Source organism: Vicia villosa, linkage group LG2 (assembly GCF_029867415.1).
Source record: "Vicia villosa cultivar HV-30 ecotype Madison, WI linkage group LG2, Vvil1.0, whole genome shotgun sequence".
NCBI classification, from domain to species: domain Eukaryota; kingdom Viridiplantae; phylum Streptophyta; class Magnoliopsida; order Fabales; family Fabaceae; genus Vicia; species Vicia villosa.
This window is the reverse complement of record NC_081181.1, coordinates 220,424,379-220,438,171: the sequence shown is the minus strand read 5'-3', so window position 1 is coordinate 220,438,171 and position 13,793 is coordinate 220,424,379. Positions and strand designations below refer to the sequence as shown.

The following is a 13,793-nucleotide window of genomic DNA, read 5'->3' as shown; positions in this document are numbered from 1 at the left end:
TGGATGCATAATGTGCGACTTGTGGCTGTTGGAATTCTTAAGTTAATAAAGCATTTTCTTTAGCTTTATCTTCAACGTCGTGGTTGGCTCCTGAGGCTCAAGGGTGCTGTTGGAGGGGGATGCCTCTCACTCTTAACTAGTACTTAATAGTCGTTATATTCTTAGATGACCTCTGGTTGTTTCTAAATGGCCACCAAGAGATCCTTCGAAGTTCGTTGGTTTCCTAATTGATGGGTGGGACTTCAAGAATTCTTGTTCTTTGGGGAGAACCCCTCAATCACTGTAGTTGGACTAGAGCTTTGGAAAAGACAGGGACAACATGGTTACACCAATTGAATATATGAGTTTAAGTAACGATGAATACTTGACAACAAATGATAATCTATTGTTCTATAGGTGGGATATTCATACAAATACTCTGACAATTAAGTCACTAAAGATCGTATGTGATGTTTAAGATTTTAAAAAATATGTACCCGAGTCAAAATTATTGATTAAATTTTATAATATGAGTTTATGGGTACAAAAGGCCCTTGAACATTCTCTAGATAACTTTTTAAAGGGACTAGAGATAGAAGGTATTTAATAAAATATTATTTGTTGGTCTCATAGGTGGTCATACATATTCAAGTGTGTCTTTAGGTGTGTCTAACCGCTAGTTTGTCCTATTTCTTAGGATTTGGATAACTCAAACAAAATCTATGTGAATAATATCTATTTAGTTAAAATGACACATAAAAAAACGATGTCGATCTTTTATTCCAAATAAAAAATATTCAAAACAACTTGCCTCTAATAAATAAAGAAGAAAAAAGGTTAGTGATAAAATGAACTTATTTCACTAAAAAAAATTGGGGTTGGCTCACATTTTAGATAATAATGATTTGAAATTATATATTTTCTTTGAATTTTACTAGTCAACATAGTATTTAAAAATTTCAAATATTATCATGATAGTCGATGCATGTATTTAGTCTTTTTAATATTTATTATTATTATTATTATTTTATTTTCTTTTTTGGTCTTACCGTTTTTCATTTAAAATAACTATATTTGAGGTGTGTTAAATATTAAACATGAGTCTTTCTATAAATAAGGATTTACTAATTTACTAAAATAAATATTTTAGAAAATTAATAATTTTTTATGTTATTACTATATATTGAATTAATAAATATAACATATATTGAATTATACACTCTATGTGATATAAATCTCTAATGTCACAAAAAAAAAATTAATTTTCATAAAAATACTGTTGTCACACCTGGCTATATATAATTGGTAAGACAAAGAATCTGATGAAAGAAATTCTATAGAGAGTGCCTCCAAATTCAATCAACTTGATCAAATAATAAAATTATTAAGATAATATTTAGTTACTCAATTACTCCAAATAAATTTCCTTAAACTAAATGAAATAAATAAAATACGAGGTAAATTCATGTTCTTTGAATTTAGATTCTGTGTTATCTTTATATATAGAATCTCTGTGTCAAAATATTTTCATACAAAAAATAACTGGTGAAGCAACTAGCAGTGGAAACCATGGATACTCTCACACTTTCTTTGGGTTTTTTCTCTCTCTTTTTGTTCCTCTTCCTTCTAAAGAGATCCACTCACAAACATTCTAAGCTTAACCATGTACCAGGTATATATATGTTATGTTATGTTATGTATAATTCAGTGACTCATTTGATTTTGTTGTATTGTATGAATGAATTGTTAGGTGAATAATGAAAGTGTGTTTTGGTGTTTGCAGTGGTTCCAGGTTTGCCAGTGATTGGGAATTTGCTGCAATTGAAAGAGAAGAAGCCTCACAAGACATTCTCAAAGATGGCTCAGAAATATGGACCCATTTTTTCCATCAAAGCTGGTGCTTCCAAAATCATTGTTCTCAATACTGCTCAACTTGCTAAAGAGGTTCATTTCCTGCATCAAATTGATGAATTTATGCTTAGTTTATTATCTTTTGTTTTAATCATGCTTAGATTATTAGTTTGAATCAAACCTTGGATTGTGTTGTTTCTCATTTACTCATTATAATTCACATGTTGTTCCACCTAATGTTTTAGACCAGATCTGTCACTGACATAAACTCTTTCACATAATCTCTCAAGTGTTTATTTTTATTAACATGTCATTTGAATCATATGTTGAGACTAATTAGTACCAGAGCTAGTCTCAAATCTTTGGAGGTCCTGTGCAAATTAGTCCCAATTTAATTATGAAAAAACAAATAGACGGTCCAATTTATGAGGCTCTATTTAGACAAGATTTAATCGTGAAAAATATTGGGCCCTGTGCGGGAGTCCGTCTTGCACGTCCTCAAAGACGGTCATGATTAGTACGTAGAGACGGTGATAATGATATTGAGCGTTTGTTACTATGGTCCATGAAGTTATTTGTAAATTTGGTTACCTAAGTTATAATATTGTTCTATATTTCAGGCAATGGTGACTAGATATCCATCAATTTCAAAAAGGAAGCTATCGACTGCACTGACGATTCTAACTTCTGATAAATGTATGGTTGCTATGAGTGATTACAATGATTTTCACAAAATGGTTAAAAAACATATTCTTGCAAGTGTTCTTGGAGCCAATGCACAGGTTGGTTACGAAACTTGATGGTTATCTCAGTATTTGAGTAAATAGAATATACACAGACGCACACACATTCTCTTTTCTCTTTTATGGTTTGGATGAAAGTGTCTCTGATGTGTATTTTTGTTTGTACAGAAGCGACTCCGTTTTCACAGAGAAGTTATGATGGAAAATATGTCCAGGAAGTTTAATGAACATGTGAAGACCCTCTCAGATTCTGCTGTTGATTTTAGGAAAATATTTGTGTCTGAACTTTTCGGACTAGCACTAAAGCAAGTGAGTCTTCTCCTTATATATAAAATTAACAAAAAAAATTCGGAGAATAGAATAATGCGACATAAAAATTTACAAAACTCTGACCTTGTGGATAATTTGCAGGCTCTGGGAAGTGATATTGAATCCATTTATGTTGAGGATTTGACGACTACATTATCAAGAGAGGACTTATATAACACTCTAGTGGTTGATTTTATGGAGGGTGCAATTGAGGTGGATTGGAGAGATTTCTTTCCGTACCTGAAATGGATTCCAAATAAGAGCTTCGAGATGAAAATTCGTAGAGTGGATCGCCAAAGAAATGTTATCATGAAGGCACTACTTAATGAGCAGAAGAAGCGGTTAGCATCAGGAAAAGTAAGTTTTTCTTGTTTGCAACTGCAAAACTAGGCATAAACCATGATAGAGTTATCCTAACTTGATTGAATGGGATGTAACAGGAATTAGATTGTTATTATGATTACTTAGTATCAGAAGCTAAAGAAGTGACCGAAGAACAAATGGTCATGCTGCTCTGGGAGCCAATTATTGAGACATCTGATACTACCTTAGTCACGTCAGAATGGGCTATGTATGAACTTGCCAAAGACAAAAATCGCCAGGTTCATAACTCTACTTTGCCTTTATCTGACTCTTAGAATTTAGATTCGGGCCTATCCCATCTAGCGGTTGTTTGGTTGTTCATTTTGGTGGTTTCTCCTGTCACGTTGACAAATTGTCGCTGATTACATCTTAATATGGCAGGATCGTCTGTACGAGGAGCTCCTAAATGTATGTGGACATGAAAAGGTTACTGATGACCACTTATCTAAGCTACCTTACTTGGGGGCTGTATTCCATGAAACATTAAGGAAACATAGTCCTGTTCCGATTGTCCCGCTAAGATATGTTGAAGAGGATACCGAATTGGGAGGATATCATATTCCTGCTGGAAGCGAGGTTGCTCTCTTAATCCTATGAATAAAATTTACTATCTTATATTCTTTATAATTGATGATTGATTGATTCCCATTTCCTATTTACAGATTGGAATAAACATATATGGATGCAACATGGATAGCGAAATGTGGGAAAATCCTGACCAATGGATTCCAGAGAGATTTCTTGATGAGAAATATGCCCAAGCGGATTTGTACAAGACTATGGCCTTTGGAGGAGGGAAGAGGGTATGTGCAGGCTCTCTTCAGGCCATGTTGATAGCTTGCACGGCCATCGGCAGATTGGTACAGGAATTCGAGTGGGAGCTGGGACATGGGGAAGAAGAGAATGTTGACACAATGGGCCTAACCACCCACAGGCTTCATCCCTTGCTCGTAAAACTCAAGCCAAGAAACCATTTTAAGTAGTAGTGGTAGCTTATATAGCTAGAAAATTTACTAAGTTTGCGTCATAATATAGTTATCTAAAGTCTACGACATAAACTACTTTGATAAATAAAGTTCGGTGTAATAAGAGTTTTGTTAAGTTTGCTGTATTGTCTGTAGTTTTTCAATCCGGTATGGAAAATCATAACCTTGTGGAAAACTATGAATCAATAGCAGTGGCTTGATTATTAGTTAGTTTTGTTCGTCTGCCGTCTCTCTTGTTTCCAAATAGTTTCGTTTCAATTTCATTCGTTTGTTCGTTTGTCTTTTTTATTGTGCTGATCCTCCCCTAAGTGTACCTCTTCTGTCTTTTCTGTTGGCACTGTAAAGTGCATTATACAAAAAAAATCTACCTAGCTGAAATGAACACAATTTGTTGCAGTAACAAAGAGTAGAATTTAATTTAGTTAAATAGTAGCCATGTTTACAAAGTCTGAAACATGTAATAGTAATGAATTGCTCATCTGAACACAATGATTATACATTAGTTTCCTGTGATATTTTGATGGCATTATATCTTCCTAGCTGAAGATTAGACAAAATCAACTATTAGTTCTTCCCGTAAAGAACTCCTCTCTACCAGAAGATATCTTCTTGAATTCAGAGGTTGAATCGATTGTGTGGAAACGAGGCTTTCCCGTTACACTATGCAACAAAGCTTTGCATCAATAGAAGCCAAACATATGGAAAACGCCTGGTAACCAGTCAAAGGATATCTGCACAGTTTTGTAAATTCAGATGAAATCAATGGTGTGAAAAAATGAAGCTCAACAAAACTAGTAAAGTATTTGAATTGATAATGATACCTATAGTCCATAACAAACTTAGACTTTGCCACCCTCCCTAGCTGCAAAATTGTCTGCTTCCCATTCTCCTAATAACCACAGTAATGACAAGTCAGCTAAACATGAAAATATAACATAGAAACACTTCCATGATGATGATTGTTACCTCTAAAGTGAGCTGAAAGTTTTTAACTGATTTCTGAATTACAAGTCCTGTCCTTCCTTTATCTCTATAGTCAAGCTCAAATTGCTTTGTACTCTTCAGGAAGATAATAGATATTAGAAATACAAATTAGTTAAAGTCCAATAGTTCCATATAAAACTATAAATGACAAATAAAACTACCTTGTTGTAGAGTGGATCCTTTGAGTATAGTTGATGAACTTTCTCCAACTTTCCCTTCCAATTCAGTGGTAAACCCTTAATATGTTGCACCTGTGAAGTATTCTTGAAAGACATAGATTGATGATTCGGTATATATGCCTTGATACTTCTATGAGTTCCTGTACATGTTGGTATTGTAGGTACATACTCAACAACAGCAAGAGGCTGCTTTGAATTTGACTGATTACTCTTGGATTTGGAATTAGGACGATGTTTCTGATCCCAAATGTTGTATTTCGATCCAGTGAGGTTCGCCGTTACTGTCCCGAGGAAAGTATCGTCGGAATAAGAGAGTAATCCTTTTACATTCTGAGCTACTGTGAACTGTGATCTTCCATTTCTCCGCCGCCTGTGGCAGGCTACAGCCAGTTTCCTATTCTGCCGTCCCTGACCTTCGTAGGTATATAGAGAGAAGAATGTGGTTGCAGAGAGACCCTTAGGGATGGGTTCTTTGACAATTACACATGTACATCTTCCAATATCTATAGGCAATGGTCTACAAATCAAAGACCTGAAATGAAAAATACAGGATAAAAGTTATTACGAAGCACAGACACCGGAAACATGACACAGACACTGAGACATCGGCGCCTCAGAGGTGTTGGTGCTACAGAGAAAAGTTAAGCAAGAAAAGAGAGATTAGATTGGTTTACTTGTTAGGTAAAGTGGACCAAGAGGAAGCAGGAGCAGCTTCGGAATCAGAGTAGTCCCAGATTTTGAGAGAGTTGGAAAAGTGAGAAGAATCATTGATTTGCATGCAGAACTGTAATGAAGAAGGCTTGACAATTCTGGTTGATAATGATTTGGATTTTGGAAGAGAAGGAACAACATTGACATTGGTGTTTTCTTTGTTGTCTGTTACGATGTTGCTGCAACTACGACGAGTATTATTGGTTTGGATCTCGCTGAGTGGATTTGAAAACATGCGAGCGAGGCTTTGGTTTTGGTTGTTGTTCTTCATTTGGTGGTTTGTTTTGAACAATGTTGTTGTTGGTGTTTGGATATTTGAATGATTGAATTGAATTGGTGGTGGTTTTAGTGGGTGGGTCCTATATGTTACTTTTTATGTTTTGGTTTGAATTTGAAAAAAGCTTTGGGTAACGCAATAATGTGTCTATTTAGATTTGTGGTTTTGTCGTTGGTGATACTAACGGTAACTATTTAACTCAATCTCACTCTCATGTTTTAGTTTAGTACATAAAAGGATACTTTTGAACACAAGTAAAGTACACAAAACCCTTGTCTTCTTTTGAGTGGGGTTTGTATCATTTAGTAGAAACTTTTATTAGGACAAAATATATTTTCTTGGCGCAGTTGAAGATATACTAATTCATCAAGTCAACTTATGTTGGATAATATTTTGATGTCAAATAATGTGTTATTTAATTTTATATATATTTGAAAAATATAAATACATAAAAAGTAAGAGAATTAAAAATAAATATACAAAATATGTTATAAGACCTATTGTGTGGATTTTGATATCTAATTAACACAACTTTTTTATAAGAGTGGTAAGCTTATAGAATAAATAAATTTAAATAAAGGAGACTCAACCAAGGGAGTTTGTCGGCACATTTTCTTTTCCTTATGATAGTGGAGTGTTTTAGTGTGACTTTGATTGGAGTCCTCTTTGAATTTAAAATAGGTTTGGGAGGGTTAGTGGCTCTAATATGTTGACGACAGTTCTTTTAGGTGAGGTATTTGTTGACTATTAAGATTATTTTTAAGAACTTAAAGTTGGTATCAGAATATGAATTTTGTTAAGAGTAGTATTTCTTTTGTATTAATGTTCGAGTGTCTTTTTCAAGTCTCTTACCTCCTTTTTAGTATTTAGGACTTCCAATTATAGTTTATTCGAGGAAGGAGTCTCTTACCTCCTTTTTAGTATTTAGGACTTCCGATTATAGTTTATTCGAGGAAGGAGGGTACTTGAAAGCGTCTAATAGGATTTTTCATTAAGAAATTAGCTTCTTGGAAGAATAAATTTATGAGTCTTGAGGATAGAATGATTCTTCTAAATTCAATTATAAACTCTGTTTATCTTCTATCTTTCTTTTAAGAAGTTTCTAGTGCCAGGATGGAAGAAGATAATTGGATTGCAGAGTATGATAGTAAAAAAATTAGTAATGTATTGTCAAATAATTCAAGTAGAATATTAATATAATCATTATCATTTGAGTAATTGCATTTGAAATTATTTAATAAAATCGACCAATAGTATTATTTGTTGAAAGAGATAATTTAGATTAGCTATTAAAAAAAATAGTTTGTCAAATTTTATTTTGTTAATTATGTCAAGAAAATTTTAAAATAAATGAGTTAAAATGCAAAAAATGTCATCCAGAACTTAATAACTTTTTCATTAGATAGTTGGAAATAAAACTATGAATATATGATAGAGGACATTAAAGCCTTTTTCATTTTTTGTTGTTTTAGATCTGAAAAACTCATTTTTAAACGGTTCCATTTTTAAATAAAAGAAATTAATAGATCCAAGAATGAAAATGAAAGAATATATAAACAAGCATGAACGAAAAGAAGTAAATGTGAACTAAATTTAAATTATCACCTTAAATCTTTTAGTGGTTTCAAGTTATACCTTAATTTTTCATGTGTTCAACCTCAATAGAGCTAAAAGTGCAATTTTCATTGGGGAGAAAAAAATAATAGAATTATCATTAATGAGATATTTTGTTTTCCTCTTGTAAGAGGAACCAAAAGTCTATGACAGGGAAGATACAAACGCTGTTATACAAACTAAACCAAACCAAAACCAAAATCAAAATCATTAATAATATGTAGTAGAATACCACAAACCCAAATCAGAAACTCTACCACATAAATCTCCCTAAGAAAGACACGGCAAGAAGAAAATTTCCAAACCCACCTCCTTGCAAAAAGAAGAAAAGAAAAAAGCCTGAACAAAACTATGAATCAATGTAGGTTAAAAATTTAATCCTCAAAATCTGCAGCATTTTCCAGTAAGTAGTTGGCCGCCAATTGCTCGTCACGGTCACATGCCAAAAATGCCTCTATAACTAAGGCTCTATCAAATCCCATACCCTCTAGCTGCATATCAGTAAAAATGAATCAGTACATATGGTAAATCAATTTAAATGAAAAGAGCGAAGTCAGACTTTGTAAAAATAGATATACCCTTCCAATTGCCTCCTGCTCAGCTGGTGTCACGTTGATAGCATGAGGCATGTCTTGTTCTGGCTCATCAAAGTTCTCTCTAAATAATAGAAGAAAGTTACATTCATAAATAAACTATGGGATCAAGTAATGATTATAAAATGCACAGATGACATGTTAAATTATCTCAGACCATACATGGCAAGCAGTATATACTCACCCTTCAGAACCGTCCGTGGGTTCATTTATCAACTGGAGAAACTCAGCGTGGTTCTCATCAATAAGTCTCAAGAGACTGGGATTTTGCTTTCCGAGCTCTTGAAGTACAGGCTGCAATAGAAATTATATCAGACATTGACACATGACCAAAAGTCGGGTATTGGGTGAGTGAGAAAATAGATACTTAGATACCTGGAGAATTTGTGGATTGGATTGCACCATTGTCCGTAATGCTTGAAACTGAGTATGCCCAACATAGAAACATTTACTAACAATTTATTGAAGTTGGATACAAATAAAGAATATTGAGTGCTCTGCAGTACAATATTGTCTCTACTAATGAACATACTAATGATCTGACCATATTGACTACGCACGGCTATTTATTTTGAACTAGCTCCAATCGTATAAAAACAAAATCAATTTACCAGCCAAGACAATACACCAAAAACCAAGATTTCTTGCAATATCTAGCATAAGCTAATGTGGTGAAACTATATAAAGCACACAACATTGAATTTTTTATTTCCTTTCTAAAATTTTTTTCTACTTCATTTGCTCTATTAAGCATATGATTTGTAAACAAGGTAGCCATTATCCAATATTAATGTGATGTGCGGTATAAAAAATTTGTCAAACAGTGGCACATGCTATGGTATTTGTAATTGTGACCCACTTCTCAGATTCCATCAGTATAACAAGTTTAAATACAAACACTATTTCTTTCAACATGGACGTGTCAAAAATGAATTTCTTAACATTTAGTGTGTTGAAATTTATGAATAAAATGCCCACCTGGGGATTGCTCCTCAAGAAATCGAGTGATCCAGCTCCAGCTCCAGCGCCAGAAATTGTCTCCTGAGAGAATTTCAACTCAAAATAAAGCATAAAGTAAAAGCAAAAGATGTAAATGACAAGGTAGTGACTTTTGTTACATCAACGACGAAGCCTTACCCCACTAAATAGGGTCGGCTACATGAATCGGGTGACTTTTGTTAATCCATTCAAAATATAATTTTTACCTGCGGAAACATATTCAAGGGGGACGAGTTAGGGGCCCCGGGAATAACTCCAGCAGTGACACCACCAGTTCCAGTTTGATTATTTGGGTAATGAGGAGCCGGTACAGCCACTTCTGCTGTTTCAGGAATCCCCTGAAAATAAAAAATAATTGTTAAATCAAATAAGATACAGCAGAAAGTTCAAGAAGATAGAGTCAACAATGAGCAGTTTAGGCATACAGAATACAAATAATCTACAGCACGTTCTGGGTTATTGAAAGCTGCACGAAGAGCACGGTTAACAGTATCTCTATCCCAGCTGCCTCCACCCATATCCACAAGTTGTTGAATAGTCTGCTCAAGATTACTCCCAGCAACTAAATTTGAAGCAGCCTGTCCATAAGTATCTGTGGTAACACTGCAGAAATGCCATACAAATGTATTTCAGAAGCCTTGATTACAGGAAATAGGAAAATGGCAAACAACTCAATTTGTTGATTGCAGCAAGAGGGTAAGATTCTTATGATTTGATAGCTATGTTTATTCAAGGTGTAATTATAATTAGGAGGCTTGAGTTAGTAAGTAGGGATTTAGGTTTAGTTATTTCGGTTTGGTACAGTATTCCCCATGGTTGGACTAGCACTCTATTCTTCATTATAAGTTAGAATTTTTCAGCGTAAAATTTGGGTTACCGCAACAGTACAAGCCCATAAGACTCGTTCAAGAGTAATGTGTCTGATTGATGAGGAATGAGAAAATTGATGAACAAGGCATCAGTAAAATTTGAATTATAATATTAGATCAGGGTAACCTAAAAGTGATCAGACCAAATTCAAATTACAACCATGACATTTTGCCTCTTGAAGACAATCAATGTTATCAAAACCTTGATCTTAATAGTAAGATCTTACAATTTCACAATCACACATCGTACTAGAGATCTTGATCATGAGTAAAATCACATTTTGATGAAATTGCGAAGCAAGAGAGAAAAAATGTAGAAAGAATGATGTTGACACAATGGGAGAAGAAGATTTTGAAAGCTTTACATATGCTGGAATAGAAAGGAAACAAAATAATTAGTGTTGCTTTTAAATGAGTCCGGCCCAACAACAAATAAATAGTATGGTGTAAATTACTTTTACTATAATAAGGGTGTCTAAGTTCCCAACAATATGAATTTAAAAAAACTTCCATTAATAACTGGCTACGTAATAAACTAAGGGTTCTCCAATAATATCTGGCCAAGTCAATAATATATATGATTTTAATATAGTTTTTTTTTTTAATTTAGTAGGATTTTACTATCTTGATTGCAATCTTACATTTTACGGTCTTGCAACCCCCTTCTGTAAAACGGTAAATAGTAAGGTAGGATCTTCCTATCCTACTTACAATCTTGCTAACAATTAAAAGAATAGCTTTTTGATAGCCATCATGAGAAAAAAAAAACTACTTAAAAAGTAAATACATAGTATGGGGAACATTAACGACTATGAAATTGGTTAGAAACACAGAGACAAAAACCATACTTTGTAATTGGGACATCTGCTGCGGATGCATTGTTGTTTACAGATCTGCTCAGTCAAATAAAATAAGTTATGAAAAAATAGAATTTGGTGAAAAAAGTTATATGAAGAAAACTATTTCAAATAGACTCACTGAGTTTGTACTACAGGTGTGGAATCTGGTGTTGGCACAGCTATAGGTGGGTTGCTAGCGGTCTGTCACACATGCACAATCACCAGCTCATACAACAGGGAAAAACTTAAATGCCAAAAAATATTAAAAAGAAGTAGGAAACATGCCTGAGTAGATGAAGTTCCAGCAGGGCCCGAGGTTTTACTCTGCAAATAAAACAGTACAATGGTATATCATGGTTAAAGAGGCAATAAATGTATCACAAACAAACAATACATGCTGGAAAGCATAAGGAAACTATGAAGGTAACTATTCAAAAGCAAATGTTAACATAAACTTTAGTGTATCATATTTAAACAGGTGGCAAACTGTAACCCATTTGAAAAGATCTAATGCTTCTCATATGGTCAATAATAAGATAAACAAACACTATGGTGGGCATTGAGGTGGCTTGCCAAGAACAAAGTGTATACTTTATCAGTTTTTCATCTTTATCAAACATTTAATTTTAATAATGAAGTAACACTCAATCTAAATCACTAGTATAAACAATCATCTTTATACATGTAAACTGATTCGAGTAAATCATCATTAGTCTACCAGTATGTCTCTTATACAGCTAATTATTCTTAGTCTAATCCTATCCAACAAATATACAACAACTATTTGAGCCGGGATCGTATAATTCAAATAATAATAAAGAGACATTGTTTAAAAATGGTTTAGCGAAGAATGAAATATACCTTACTAAGCATGACAACAAGAAATCCGTCTTCGGAAACCTTATTCTCTGCCAATGTAGTTTCATCTTTCAACACCTTCCCATTATGAATCAACAATTGCTGGCCGCAAGGGTAATTATCTTTGCCTTGGATTTCTTCAATATTCTTTTTTACCGCCATTATCTAAAGTGAAAAAAAAAGCAGTAACATTAACAAGTAGCAACAAAATTCAAAATTGGCCATTAGGTCTATGTCAATTTACTCACATAAATGATTAAAAAAAAAGTAATTAATTTTTCTGGATTAAAATCAAACATAGCAGCTGTTTCAATTATTCAATTCAATGTGGGAGATAAACGAATCAAAGTGAAACAGCATAAAATTGGCGTAAGCAGAAGAAAAAAAACGAAAACTGACAGAATCAGAAGGCTGAACCCTGATTTCGAAATGGCTTCCTTTCAGAGTCTTGACGGTGAGCTTCATGACTGCTCAGCACCGATCCGATTCCGATTGAGCTACGACGGTGGAATGAAGAAAGGGAGAAGAAACCCTAGTGATAGTATAGTATAGGAGTGCCTTGTATAACTTTCCTCTTTTTCACGATAAGCGTTCTTCTCTTCTCTCTCTTTTTTTTTTTAAAGCTATACTATAGTAGCATGCATTTACACTATATGATTTATTACTAAGGTTGCCATATTTTTATTAAATTTTTCTTTTATTTTATTTTCTAGGATATTTTTATTAAATTTATTAAAGTCGATGGTAAGAGATCAATTTGTTGTTATAAAAGTCTTCTTGATAAGGTGATGTTCAGGCATTGTGTCTTGTTAAAGTGTGTCTGACGTGGTAAATGTGCTAATAATGATATAGATATATCGGAATTATTTTTTTTTTGGTTTGAGGATGATCATATAAATGGATAAACTCACATTTGAAGGTGAGATTGGTGTGATACAAGTATGATTTAGAAGTCACATGTTGTTTGAGGCATTTTATAAGTGAGAAGACTCGTATACTTAATGTTTTGAGGCTTTTGATGAATATATGGTGGCTCTCTTACTCATGTGTTGTTCTTGACACAATATAGATGCTCTTTCTCAAGAATTATACATGTCACCCCCAAATTATACATGCCACCTCCCAAACCTATGAAAAGACCAAATTGTCCAACCGATTTTCATTACCACATTTTCAAATATTTATTGGAAGAACCAAAATTTTCAAATTCTCTGACGATATCAGAAATTTCGAAGGCTTACCGGAAATTTGACGAAAACAAATAAGACTTACAGTATATTTTGTGAAATTTTCGATATTTACTACCAGAAATTTCAAAATTTTCTTAAATTTTCCTTCAACATTTTCTTCTTCTGCAATTGGCTGCATCTTCTTCTTCTTGTCATGTTCAAAAATTTATCTTTTTCTTCATCGTTTGTTCAAAAAGCCACATCCCTCTTCCTGTTAGATTCGAAAGTTCTAAATCCTAGAAATGGTTGGAAGTAACAATGTTAGAAGCAGCAATACAAATGAGAGTATGTCGTTTGGAGTCTAAACCGTACACATGTGTGGATGCGATCGTGCCATGAAGATTTGGGTCACAGACACTATTCCAAACTGCAGTAGGAAATTTTGGAAATGTCGTAATGCAGAGGTAAGT

At 33.6% G+C, this 13,793-nt stretch overlaps 3 protein-coding genes across 3 annotated transcripts; 1 reads left to right on the top strand and 2 right to left on the bottom strand.

The window, feature by feature from the left end:
* The first annotated feature begins 1,411 nt into the window (after positions 1–1,411).
* Positions 1,412–4,449, top strand: LOC131654004 (ent-kaurene oxidase). The gene is made up of 8 exons (XM_058924379.1): positions 1,412–1,651; positions 1,763–1,923; positions 2,451–2,612; positions 2,742–2,882; positions 2,985–3,239; positions 3,323–3,484; positions 3,627–3,821; positions 3,908–4,449. Exons 1-8 carry the CDS (start codon positions 1,549–1,551, stop codon positions 4,226–4,228), a joined length of 1,500 nt encoding a protein of 499 aa, XP_058780362.1. The 5' UTR covers positions 1,412–1,548; the 3' UTR covers positions 4,229–4,449.
* Positions 4,450–4,557: 108 nt separating this feature from the next.
* On the bottom strand, positions 4,558–6,432 carry LOC131654006 (tubby-like protein 8). The gene is made up of 5 exons (XM_058924380.1): positions 6,069–6,432; positions 5,377–5,926; positions 5,198–5,290; positions 5,053–5,120; positions 4,558–4,962 (listed from the first exon to the last, which is right to left on the bottom strand). The coding sequence occupies exons 1-5, from the start codon at positions 6,374–6,376 to the stop codon at positions 4,887–4,889; spliced, it is 1,095 nt and encodes a 364-aa protein (XP_058780363.1). The 5' UTR covers positions 6,377–6,432; the 3' UTR covers positions 4,558–4,886.
* A 1,658-nt stretch (positions 6,433–8,090) lies between these two features.
* LOC131654003 (ubiquitin receptor RAD23b-like) lies at positions 8,091–12,782 on the bottom strand. The gene is made up of 12 exons (XM_058924378.1): positions 12,554–12,782; positions 12,158–12,319; positions 11,582–11,620; positions 11,436–11,497; positions 11,306–11,350; positions 10,014–10,191; positions 9,795–9,926; positions 9,568–9,630; positions 8,965–9,012; positions 8,774–8,883; positions 8,575–8,653; positions 8,091–8,487 (listed from the first exon to the last, which is right to left on the bottom strand). The coding sequence occupies exons 1-12, from the start codon at positions 12,617–12,619 to the stop codon at positions 8,371–8,373; spliced, it is 1,101 nt and encodes a 366-aa protein (XP_058780361.1). The 5' UTR covers positions 12,620–12,782; the 3' UTR covers positions 8,091–8,370.
* Between the last annotated feature and the right edge of the window lie 1,011 nt (positions 12,783–13,793).